General features: G+C 47.7%; 1 protein-coding gene and 1 pseudogene across 1 annotated transcript; one reads left to right on the top strand and one right to left on the bottom strand.

Annotated features, from left to right (window-relative positions):
• The first annotated feature begins 3,055 nt into the window (after positions 1–3,055).
• Positions 3,056–7,718, top strand: LOC121046840. Its single transcript, XM_042294174.1, has 3 exons — positions 3,056–3,073; positions 3,269–4,189; positions 7,644–7,718. The coding sequence occupies exons 1-3, from the start codon at positions 3,056–3,058 to the stop codon at positions 7,716–7,718; spliced, it is 1,014 nt and encodes a 337-aa protein (XP_042150108.1).
• Positions 7,719–8,473: 755 nt separating this feature from the next.
• LOC120841114 lies at positions 8,474–9,152 on the bottom strand (annotated as a pseudogene).
• Between the last annotated feature and the right edge of the window lie 3,670 nt (positions 9,153–12,822).

Here is a 12,822-nt window from a genome sequence, read left to right on the forward strand (position 1 = left end):
GAGTGAAAAGAAACACAAAAACACAAAAATAGAGAGCCAGAAAAGTTCTTCGCTATACAACTTTTAAAAGAAAACGGGACTCTTTTGCACCTATTGTCCTTCGAAAACTCACTGCCTTTTCACTGCGATGCATCCGCAGAACCGCAGCCTGTCAGCCATATCCACGTCGCCTATAGACCTTTTCCACTTACTCTCGCCCCGACCACCAAGTAGGCATATCCGGCATGGGCGACGAAAAAATATTAAAACGTTTCAATCTGCAAATAGTAAAAAAATAGAGGGAAGGCAAAACGAGAATAGGTGAAGGTTACGTTTATGTCCTAAATGCCTTCTATTGGCGTGGCGACGGCAAAATAATGTTTCGCCCATACTGGAAGTGACTACAATTCAAAATGGCAGCGCCCTTGCGAAAAAGGTCTATTAGACCTTTTTCGCAAGGGTGCTGCTCACCAGCACCGCGATCATAAACAATAAATAGACGGCGAATGTTTCCTAAAAGTTTTGTTAAATAATAGTCAGGTCCATATTTTGTATGTAGCATAATTAGAGATGTGACAAAAATTGCCAAATTTGATAATGCTGTGAGCCAAGCGCCATCTATCGTGTGGTAAACGAAGCAAGGAAATGACCCGACTGCGCCTGCGCAGTCAACCCACGAGCATCGTCTGTGACTGAATGGGTTCGCTCCCAGTAGCGCTTTCTTTGCAGAGTGGACTTTCGTTTTCTGGCTGTGTGCATTGTTTGTTATCAATCGCTCGGTCACTATGCCGAAAGGCTGCATTTTACCGAGGTGCCTGAATTACAGTTTCCGCAGTGCGGTGGTTAAAAAGAAACAGTTGCAGTTTCACCGCTTGCCACTCAATGAACCGCGTCGAAGCACTTGGTGCAGGCTCGTCGGTCTAAGGGACCTGGGGTCTAAGGTCATTCGTGTATGCTTTGGAACATTTTGACACCAAGTGATTACAGCCACATTCACAGTGCTCTTTGCGAATGCGGGCAGGTTCCAAAAGCAGGCACGTAGCCAGGGGGGGGGGGGGGGGCCCATGGGGCCCGGGCACCCCCCCCCCCCCTTCCCCCCCGCCCCCCGAAATCTTTCATTTTGCTGGGACCTCCTCTCCCCCCTCCTTCTCATACAGCACTTTGTCATGGGCGGCGGGGGGGGGGGGAACCACCCCCCCCGCTTCCCCTTGAAACAAAATCCTGGCTACGTGCCTGTCCAAAAGCCTTCTGCCTCAAACCCGATACGATTCCGACGCTTCGGCTACCGTAGCCCCCTGAACAGGAGAGAGTCGCAAAGTGTCAAAGGACCACGGTGAGCACTTGCAAGAGCACCTTCAAAGAAACAAAACATTTTAAATCTTTGTTACTTCGGTACATCTCAATATACGGCCTGAAACGTAACCTAACATTCCGTACTTTGGAGCCGCCACTCCTTGTCGTCCGATTCCAATGAAGAACTGGAGTCTACGTTGGAAGACTCGCCGCACTTCCCAACAGGCATACTGGCGTGTGGGACTAGTCCCATGCTGTCATTGTAGCGCAACATATCTAATTGAATGGACCTTTTATAAAAACATCAGTTGGAGAGTAAAGGGTTCTAGTACCCTCTCTCTCTTCCTTCTGGCCGAGCAGAGACGGAAGATGGTTTCTTTGTGCCGACTTTGGGCCAGAAGATTAAGCACGATGGGGACAAAGGCTAGTTTGGGGGAGCCAAATCTAGGTCACAGCGCCTCACACAGCGCCTTGCGGGGAGAAAACATAGTTCGCTGGTTTTAGAGCGATAATTGCGGACTATGTTTCCCGCACCACAATCAGTTTACGTTTTTCTCAAACTCTAATTTACAACTAGCTTAAAAAGTGTTGCAATAATAACGTTCGCATTCACCGCGAGATGCAGCATTTCCATTGGTCAAGTTTTAGCGTTGGGCAGGGAACGGGGGATTGTCTTCCAAGAGAAAATAGTCCCGATATATTTCTTCTGCCATCTGCTTAATAAACGGTTTTGTAATCTAAAACTTTGTATACATATTAACTTGCACCTACTACGCAATATGACAACATAAACAGACGATCGCAGAAAGCTCCGGAGGGCCCCTTTAAGTCTTGGTAGGGGGAAAAGGGCGTCGTGTCTAGAGATGCTGGAGAGACAACTGCTCGCATTGCGGAGAAGCGCTAGTAGATATCACCTAACGTTACTAGATTACCTCAGTTGTGGAACTCCCGCAGAAGGGGGTACCCCCCCTCAATCACTTCAGTCCGCCTCCTGCCGTTCGAAGCGCCATCTACATTTTCGTTTACAAGCTGCATGTTCTATAAAAAATGGTGGAGTGCCATCGAGACGCTGCGCTTCAAAACGTATGTATTCCATATAATACACTGCAGTTACCAAAGCAGCCGTCCGGCGCGTCGAACAGCGGTAGGCGAGTTTGGTGAGTGAGGGGGTACTGCTCGTGCATGCACCATCTATAAGCAGTTCCGTAACTGAGATAACCTAATAATGTTGATATACACGTTGAATAAAAAAACCTAGTCGGTGTCATAGCAGCAAATCTTCTGGAGGCAGAGAAATCGTTAGAAAGGAAAGAAGTCAATTTGTGATCTATGCTCGCTCAAGGAGTAGAGAAAGTAATTATGGCTGTCGGTAGGTTTATAGTGTATGGAGGTGTGAAACTTCTGGCCGTCACTACTGATATTTATGTCTAGAAAGTTTACAAAGGATTTCAAGATATGTTAAGTAAACAGGAGGAAGGCATGTGTATTACAGAGCACATTAGTCATGCGGTCAACTATGAAAGAGGGGCCAAATCCTAGAATGTTGTCAATGTAGCAATGATAGATTTATGGTTGAGGATGAGGAAAGGTGTCAGGAAAACATACTTTCGTCTTAGCCGACCAGGAAAATTGCCAAACGAGAGGCCGGTCTTGGTGCTACACAACATTTCTGACAATAAAATCAGTTGTTGAATTGGAAAGTGTTTACTGCAAGAGTAAAGTCCTGCAAGGCGAATCACGTGAGACACACGGGGGGCTCCGACTGGGGTGCTAGTCAAGGAATATGTCGTGTAGTGACAAGGTATATTTGTTGTTATCGCTGTCAGCGCCTATCACCAACGCAAGCCGCGTTCGCTTATCATAACACGCGCAGTGTATATAAACGCTCATACGGAAATAAATTGTTGTTCTGTTCCCACCGCGCTGTCTGAAGGATCTATTACATTGGCGACGAGGCGAATCGACGGACGGGCGAGTCCCGGTCGAGTAAGGCAAGATATCGGTCGGCAGGATCGGCGAATATCGTCTCGGCACGAATGCGTCCTGGGATGAATACGTCGAACGGCTAGAGATGTTCTGCGCTGCAAACAAGATAACCACGGACGAGCAAAAACGAGCGGTTCTGCTGAGTTGTTGCGGCGAGGACACTTACGGGCTGATCGTGACCTTGGTCGAGCCAGCAAGACCGACGGCGGCGGCGAGCTACGACGACATCAAGGGGGCGGTGCGGAAGCACATGCATCCAAGGCCTTCGGAGCTGTACGCAAGATTCTTATTCTACCGAAGAAACCAAGCTCAGGGTGAGGCGGCGTCGGAGTATGTTACGGCACTCCGTAAGCTGGCTGAAGACTGCGGTTTCGGTGACAAACAGCTTCCACTGGACGTCATGATGAGGGACCGGTTCGTATGCGACATCAAGAATGAAGCGGTTCAACAGCGGCTGCTCGCAGAACGCGACCTGACGTTCGAGGTGGCGTACGACATGACGCTGACGGCGGAAGCAACGGAGAAGCAGCAGCGCGATATACGCAAGCAAGCTCAAGACGAAACCAAAGAAAGCGAGGGTCTGGTTCAAGCGACACGCATGAAACTGGACACCAAGGCGGACGACGTCAGCTGCTTCCGCTGCAACGGTAAGCACGCTCCGCATGTATGCCGTTTTAGAAAGGCTGCTTGTTTCAAATGCAAAAAGGTTGGACACGTGGCAAAAGCTTGTCGTTCAAAAGACGAGAATCGGACGCCGCGGAAGCCAACTGACCTGCGCAAGCGGGAGGAAAAAAACAAGGGCGTCTATGAAATGAGCGCATTGTTTTCTGTATGCGAAGTGCGTGAACAGGCTGAAAAGTTCATGGTAGAAGTGCACATTCAAGGAGAGAAAGTTCCGATGGAAGTCGATTCAGGAGCATCTTGCTCGATTGTGAGTGAAGAGACGTTTCGGTTGATCGAGAAGCATCGAGGCCAGATACCGCTGCAAGAAGCCGGCACAAAGCTTGTAACCTGGTCGAATGAATCATTGTCCGTGGTGGGTCGGGCAAACGTGGAAGTGAAATTCAAAGGCTGTAGAGCAGAGCTACCTTTGTTAGTAATAAAGAAGCGTGGTAACAGTTTACTCGGACGTAGCTGGTTTGAGTCGCTGGGCATCCGTTTGAGTGGAATTCAGCAGATCAAGGTGGAGGACGTGACATCGAGTTTTGCTGAGGTTTTCGGCAGTGACCTGCCTGGATTCAACGGACCGCCAGTTCACATAGAGCTTCAAGAGGACGCCCGCCCGGTGTTTCTCAAGAGTCGTCCTGTCCCGCTGGCCCTCAAGGACGACGTGGCCAAGGAAGTGGATCGCCTGGTGCAACAAGGCGTCTGGGAGCCGGTTGAGTACTCAAACTGGGCGACACCGCTGGTAGTGGTGAGGAAAAAAAACGGAACCTTGCGTTTATGTGGGGATTACCGTAGTACCGTAAACAAGGCTATTAAAAGCAGCGGGTATCCTTTGCCCACGACCGCGGAAATGGTAGCGACCTTGGGGTCGAGTAAAATTTTTACCAAGCTCGACTTAACTCAGGCGTATCAACAGCTCAGCCTAGATGATGAATCAGCAGAAATGCTGACCGTCAACACGATTAAAGGGCTATGCAAGGTCCGGCGGCTGCTGTTTGGAATCTCGGTGGCTCCGTGGGTGTTTCAGCGAGTCATCGACACGTTATTGGCAGGGATTCCGGGGGTGAAGGCTTATCTCGATGATATCTTGATATCGGGAAGCAACGCAGACGAACACTCGGAAAGGCTTGCAGCCGTGCTGGCGCGTCTGCAAAGAGCGCAGCTAAGAGTAAACAAAGAAAAGTGTGAATTCAGTCAAGCAAGCATTGAATTCCTGGGACATAGAATCGATGCCGCAGGTATCCACCCGAGCCAGACCAAGACGGACGCCATTCAGCAAGCGCCACCGCCGACAAGCAGGTAGCAGCTTCAAGCTTTCTTGGGGTTGTTAAATTTCTACGCCAGTTTCCTCAAGGGGAAAACAGAAGTGGCGGAACCCCTTCATCGGCTTTTGGACCACGAGCAAGAATGGAAATGGACAGGTGAGCACCAGCGGGCGTTTGAAAAGCTGAAGAAGTTGCTTAGCTCGGATGCAGTACTTGTTCCCTATGACCCCAAGCGGCCGTTGGTTTTGTGCTGCGAGGCGTCGCCTGTCGGGGTAGGGGCCGTGCTGGCGCATAAGGCTGATGACGGGAAAGAGCAACCTATAGCATACGCCTCACGAACTCTCGGTGCTAGTGAACGCAACTATGCCCAGATTGACAAAGAAGGTTTAGCAGTCGTCTTTGGAGGGAAAAGATTTCACCAGTACCTGGCCGGAAGAGACTTTACCGTAGTAACGGATCATAAGCCGCTGTTGGGGTTGTTCAACACAGAGAAGCGGGTGCCAGAAGTGCTGTCGCCCAGGATGCTTCGCTGGATTTTGTTGTTAGGGGCGTATAATTATCGCATTCAGTACAGGCGGGGCGAAGACAACTCCAACGCTGATGCGCTTAGTCGTCTGCCAATCGTGGGAGACGAAGACGAGCCACAGCCACCGGGGGACGTGCTCCTGCTTGAAGCTGTCGAGTATGCTCCACTCCAGGCGGCAGACATCGCAAGGATGACCAAAAAAGACTGCATCTTATCCAAGGTCAAGGATTGGATCCTCAGTGGCTGGTCGTCGAGGCAACCGGACAATACGTTCGTGCCTTACGAGGTAAGGAAGTCCGAGTTGTCGTTGCATCGTGATTGCATACTGTGGGGAAACCGTGTGGTCATCCCGCAAGTGGCAAGAGAGAGGGTACTTCAGTTGCGGCATGCAAACCACCCGGGAATGAGTGCCATGAAAGCTTCAGCAAGAGGGCTTATGTGGTGGCCAAAGATGGACAGCCAGATTGAAGAATTTGTGCGGTACTGTCAGCCGTCTCAAAGTAACCGCCAAAGCGACCCCAAGGCTCCAGTGCATTTCTGGGTCAAGCCAGATCAACCATGGAGTCGTCTACACATAGACTTCGCGGGGCCAGTCAAGGGAGAAGTGTTTCTAATTGTAGTTGATGCGTACAGCAACTGGGCAGAGGTAGAAATCATGCCATCAATGAAATCTTCAGCTGTCGTCACCAGCTTAAGGAAAATGTTTGCGACTCATGGGGTGCCAGACGTAATCGTCTCTGATAATGGCACAGCGTTCATTGGTGCTGAATTGCAAACATTCTTGAAATTGAAAGGTGTTCGTACAGTGTTCGCAGCACCTTATCATCCCGCCAGGAATGGCAGGGCCGAACGGATGGTAAGAGAAGTCAAGGAAGCTTTGAAGAAACAACAGGAAGGCAGAACTCAGTGCAAGATTGCGCGGTTCTTGTTTAAACAACACACCATGCAGCATTCTGTCACGGGAAAGTCACCGGCAGAATTGATGATGGGGCGGAGGTTGAGGACAGCCTTGGACAGACTTCACCCAGATCGTCAGCGTGAACCTGAGGTTCAGGCGTCGCCAACAAAGTGTTTTGCTGTGGGTGACGCAGTCTACGCAAAGAGTTTCAATACAGGACCCCGGTGGAAAGCAGCTATCGTGGTGGAAGTGCGAGGCCCGGTGTCGTACACGGTCCAACTGGACAACGGGGAGCGCCATCACAGACACCGGAACCAGCTGAGACGAGCCTGGACGGCGCCTCAAGGGGATGCCAGCACAAGGGTGGACTATCACTTCAGGCTCCCACCTACAGCGGGAACGTCGCAGCGGCCGGAGGCGAGCACGGAGTCAGCAACGCAAGCTCCGGCTCCACCACGAAGATCAACACGCAATCGACATGCTGTTGTACGCTATGGCATTAATGATTAACCAAGCGTTCTTTATTGTTTTGTGCATCTAATCGTAGGAGAAAGGAGTGTCATGTAGTGACAAGGTATATTTGTTGTTATCGCTGTCAGCGCCTATCACCAACGCAAGCCGCGTTCGCTTATCATAACATGCGCAGTGTATATAAACGCTCATACGGAAATAAACTGTTGTTCTGTTCCCACCGCGCTGTCTGAAGGATCTATTACAGAATAGTTAAAGAGCTCTTAACCCTTCGGCTTGAGCGATTACCACGTGGAGAAACGTGATGCCCACTGTGGAGAGGATAGTGTGTAGGTCTTGTACTACGGGCTCAAAGACCAATTTGACAAAGGCAAATCAAAATAAATTAGAGACGACACAGCTGACACAATGAAACGGCCAGGGAACCCTGCTTTATATATTTTGGAAATGAGGCAAAGTGAAACAACGTGAGGTTGTAGATCGATTATATGCAGGTCCCCCCAGAGGAGAGAAAGTTATTTTCAATTGAGAGTTCTTTCTTTTTTCTTTTTGAGGTCAGAGAGAAGCGGCTTACAAAAATCAGGGACAGATACTTATCGCAGAGCCCCATCTGTGTAAAGATTACGGCGCCTGAACACTACGGTTCTGCCCTTGTCGGTTTGTTCGATTGCGTCTAAAAGTTCAGTGCGGTTTCGAAGGACTTTCAGAACAGTGAACTTTCGGGGTTTTGTGTTGCAGTATTTAGACATTAGATTACGCAACGATTTATTTGGCAAGGACACTGCGCCAAGCTTTGATGAAATGAACAGTTTGCCCACGTTAAGTGTGAGGCGAGGTCTAGGTACTCGTCTTTAGGTAGACAGTGTCAAAAGTGGTGCGGAAAGAAAGGGACGCTTGCGAGGTGGAGTGGGCATCGAGGAGCAGGTGGTGGAAGGACTGTTTCCTTTCTACATCTAGGAAGAATGGGTCTGTTTGGAAGTGTAGAGACGAAGAATATGACTTTCATAGTATTAATCAGGGTTGTGAAAGTTACTTCAGAAATGTACCTAAGATACAGTTACAGTTACTCATACGAAAATGTACCTTGGTGCGTATCTAGCTACTCGCTAAAAAATGTACGTAGGTACAGGTACAGTTACTTCAAAGTTACTTTTTATTTTCACGTCAAGTATCTTTCTCAAATTTGTCACATTATTATTGGAAGTAAATCCTTTGTATACTGGGATTTACACCAAAACAAGTTTGATAAACGTGCTTTATTGGTGTCAATGGGAGAAATAAGGCAAAACGCTCTCACCAGAGCATTCGAAGACTTTGTCTTTTTCACTTGAGTGCTCGATCTGACCTCAGAAACAGGACTTCTTCGAAATGTTCATCCGACATCTTCGATCGCAGTTTGGTAGCAATTGTTCCCCCTATGCTAAAAACGCGCTCCAGCGCCGCACTGCTTGGAAGCCCCGTGTTGAATTTTAAAAACACGCTTTTCAGCAGCGGCATGTGCTTGAGACAGTCCAGACTTCTTGTTGGAGCAAGTTCGGTGTACTGTACAAACTCCCGTTCCCATGAAGCAGATGAGGACAATGTTTCGAAGTTAATGAAGTGCTTACAGTCTTCTTCATCCTCACCACTTTCTTCGCCTGACGACGCTTTTTCTATAGTTGATGTTCGCATAAGTTCGTTCTTTAGATAATCCCAGGCCCGCTTCCGTTCCACTTCGTTGTCTATGCATGCAACCTTAAATTTTGGATGGCATACGGCAGATATTATCAAATGTTTTTCTTCCTCCATACCCGCAAACCTCTTATTGATCGCCGTTATTTAGCTCTCGACCACCGGGCGGCAGTACCTCAAGTTCTCCGTCAGCAACGCGGACATTTCTTGTGAAGTGAAGCCACTGTAGGCAGGAGATATGCCATAAACATGCTGTTTTTGTGCAAGTTATAGCTTGTGCGCGAGGTGTAAACACCTGAACATACTCATCAATAAAGTCAATGTCTGACTTCGTGAATCGCGGAATTTTGAAATGCTCACAAACTTCCTTCAACTTTCCCTCACTGTGAACAAGCATTCCGTGAAGCGATTTGAGGCAATTGTATGTAGAGTTTCACCGCGTGAGGACAGGCGTGGGCAAATATCCTTCACAGCTTGAAGAGATGGCGTCAGCAACCACATTAGACCTCGCTCGCTTCTTCCATAATGCCGAGCACTTGCTGAAAGGATCGGAGTTGAGTCCTCACGTGCCTTACTCTCACGCTCCAATTGGCTCACCGAGGACACAGCTTCCACTGTTTACGACTTCCCGCTCAAACTCGCTTGTTGACGTGGCTTGCCCTTCAGCGCCAGCACTGGCATCGAAGCCATCGGCGGGGTCAGAAGACGTCGGCCGCATGGAGAAACGAAGAGTCGAGTGCACATACACCTAACCTTTGCAACGCAACGACGAGCGAAAGCCTTCAAGCTTTCACGTTTTTTCTTTCGTTTTTTAGGAAGGAAGAGAATATTTTAACGCGACCGCGTTTACGAGCTCGGGTCACAGAAAATCCGTCGGATGTCGGTGGCGTGACGGGAAATTCCTGAATGGTCGATAGGGTCGTGACGTCACAGCCACATGACTTCGCGCGGGAATTTCAAACAACCCACAACGCTCATGTGAAACTTGACGTCACGCGTAAAATGAAGGTGGTTAAAGACATACGAATTAATGGTCGCCGCATGTTTCAAATTATCCCATTTGATAAACTAATTCATTTGCCTTAAAGAAAAATTTGAAGAATTTACGCAGGGTCGCACTCGCGACCCTTCGGTTGCGAGCCAGACATGCTACCGACTAGGCAACGGAGGGCTTGGGAATGGCACTGCGATCCTGCCGTCATTAGAGAGCCTCGATGTCTGTCTGTGTCAGGGTAAAGGAATTATCGCATCGAGTGTTGTTAGCATAAACGCATAAATAAACCTTGCGGGGTAAAATGGCATCAAAGCACTGGCAAAAGCTCCTCGATCGCGCCGGGATTGTTGTATCATAAGAACTAGGTCGTTGTGTGACTCCAGAGCATGAGAAGCGATTGAGAAGGCCATGCGAACGGGGCCCGATAACCCTATCGCGTTCAACTCTTAAAGGCGAAGGTTAATCGTCCTTTCATTTCATTTCTCTTCACAAACATTTTCAGTTTTGTAAAGTGTGAAATTTGAGTTCGATTTATTGCGTGGAAACACTACGTGAAGTTAAATTGCTTGACGACTGTAATTATAATTTATTTTCAGTTTTATGTTATATTGTATTTTCTACGATTTTGACAAAGTGAATAGAAAAGTACCTGTAAAAAGTAACTTCACTTAGTTACAAGTTACTGGAAAATGTACCTAAGATACAGATACAGATACTGAGAAATTAAAGTACCCAGGTTTGTACCTCAGGTACAACAAAAGTACCTAGATACCGATTTACAGTTACTTGTACCTAGGTACTTTACAACCCTGGTATTAATTGTTTGTTGGGGGCGGTGAGTAGTAAATCGTCTGGTACGATGACAACAGGTTGGTGCCTGACAGTGGTATGGTTTATCTGATGCAAAATATTGTTTTTTTTGGACTTCGAGACGAGATTGTCAGGAATGAAATATGAATTGATATTGCCAATTTCAGTAATAATTTTGCGTGAAAGAGCATGGAAAGGAAGTCAGCGAATATTCATTGTAGCACATAAAATGTGCCTTCATCAGTTGAAACGTGGCATCGCCTAAATTACGATTGTGACTCTTGCGGAGGACTGGATCGTTAAAACGACTCGAAGAGCGAAGGCGGGAGTTCTTGGGAATTACACGGTTACGTTGGCACGGTTTTAGAAAAGAAAGGTGACTGGTTGCATGGTGAGCTTGTAGGTGGTAAATGCTTCAAGAGCTGGGGATGGGACAAGTTATAAAAACCAGGTGGTGGGTTATTTAAAAGGGTAGCGTTATTGCTGTGTTGAACAATGCCTGTGCGTCCCGTGCTGTGACTGACAATGACACGGCTGTTACCTGTAGAGCCCTGCATATCCGCGGATTATCCGCGGATATCCGCAGTAAACTGGCGGATGCGGATAAAATTTAGACGAATTTTGGCGAATTGCGGATCGGATGCAGATTCAAGGGCTGCGGATGCGGATATTCGCGGATCCGGATCAAAAGGGTTACGCTGAGGACACCTCCCTGGGGAACTCCATTTTCTTGAAAAAAACTCCCTGGAAAGGGTTGTTCCCAATCTACATAAAGAGTGTGACATTGCAAGTAACTTTGAATAGCACCTAGCATTCTACCTCGGACACCAAGACCAAACAAATCCTGCAAAATTCCAAAACGCCAGGCTGTATCATATGCCTTCCCTAAATCAAAAAAGACAGAAACACAGTGTTGCTTATTTACAAATGCCTCCCACACAGTGGTCTCAAATCGAACCAGATGATCGAGCGTGGATCGAAACGAACGGAAGCCGCACTGATATTTGTCTAGAAGGTTGCTTTTTTCTAGGTAATACATAAGTTTTTTGTTTATCATTCTCTTCAGTGTTTTTGAGAAAAAACTCATTAATGCTATCAGTCTGTAACTGGAAGCACATGAAGCATCTTTGCCTGGCTTAAGCAAAGGAATGACAGTAGCCACCTTCCAAGACGACGGGAACTGACCCTCCGACCAAACACGGGTGAATAAGTACAAAATGAGTTCAAGCGTTGAGGGATGTAGGTGGCATAGCATAGTGTAGTGAATACCATCAGGGCCAGGGGCAGTCTGCTTGGGACTATGCAGTACTGCCTCAAGTTCATGTGGTGTAAATGGTACATTATAAGGTTCTTGATTGCCTCCTGAGGTACTTATAGATATTTTCTCGGCATGGAGTTTATGCCGAATGAAAGCTGGCGTATAAGGATCAGAGCTTGAGACAGACTCAAAATGCTCTCCTAGTAGATTGGCTTGCTCCTGAATACTTTCGGGACAGATTCCATGTCTAGTCAAAAGAGGGATAGAATATGCACGGCAGCAGCCATGGATCTTATGCACGCGGTCCCGTGGCTCTTTGCACGAAACACTGTTTATGGAAGATGTGTATCCCTTGAAGCTATCTCGCTCAGACTTCCTGCGAATAGACCGAGCGCAAGATTTCGTTATCCTAAAGGTGATGAGATTAGTTTGTGTTGGGTATCGGCGGAAAATTCCCCAAGATTTGTTCTGTTTCTTTTTTGCTATGCGGTAGTCGTTATTCCATAATAGTTTCAATTTCTTGGGAAGATGTGTTGATGTCATGGGTATGGCCATGATTGATGCTTCCAAAATATGCTTGGTGATATGCTCAGTTATGTGATCAATGGAGAGCTCATGGAGAGATGTACACGCTAAAAGGGATGCTTGTTTAAAAACTGGCCAGTTTGCTTCGTCAAACTTCCAACGGGGAGTTCGCATTGGAAGTGTAACCGGTCGTCCAATGCGATTTAAAATTATGGGAAAATGGTCACTTCCAAACAGGTTAGGATTGATCCCCCATGAGAAGAGAGGAAACAATGTTGGGTCGTTAAAGGGACACTGACACCCCCCAAAAAATTTTTTTATTTTTTGCCAGGCGCTTTATTATGGTGTCGGAGGACTACCCAATTAATATTTTGCAACAGAGTAGCGTATAAAGCCAAAAGACGCAACTGCTCGAAACCGAAACCGAAACCCGACGGAGGTCGGAGAAGTGGAGAGAAGAGGTGCAAGTGGCGGAAGTCA

The sequence above is a fragment of the Ixodes scapularis genome, unplaced genomic scaffold, assembly GCF_016920785.2.
Source record: "Ixodes scapularis isolate PalLabHiFi unplaced genomic scaffold, ASM1692078v2 PGA_scaffold5__190_contigs__length_132052651, whole genome shotgun sequence".
NCBI lineage: Eukaryota > Metazoa > Arthropoda > Arachnida > Ixodida > Ixodidae > Ixodes > Ixodes scapularis.

Bases quoted from the DNA above. Each gene is read 5' to 3' on its own strand.
- LOC121046840 (XM_042294174.1), top strand. The intron at 4,190-7,643 runs GTGAGTGAAGAG...TTTTGAGGTCAG, and splicing joins CAGGAGCATCTTGCTCGATT to AGAGAAGCGGCTTACAAAAA.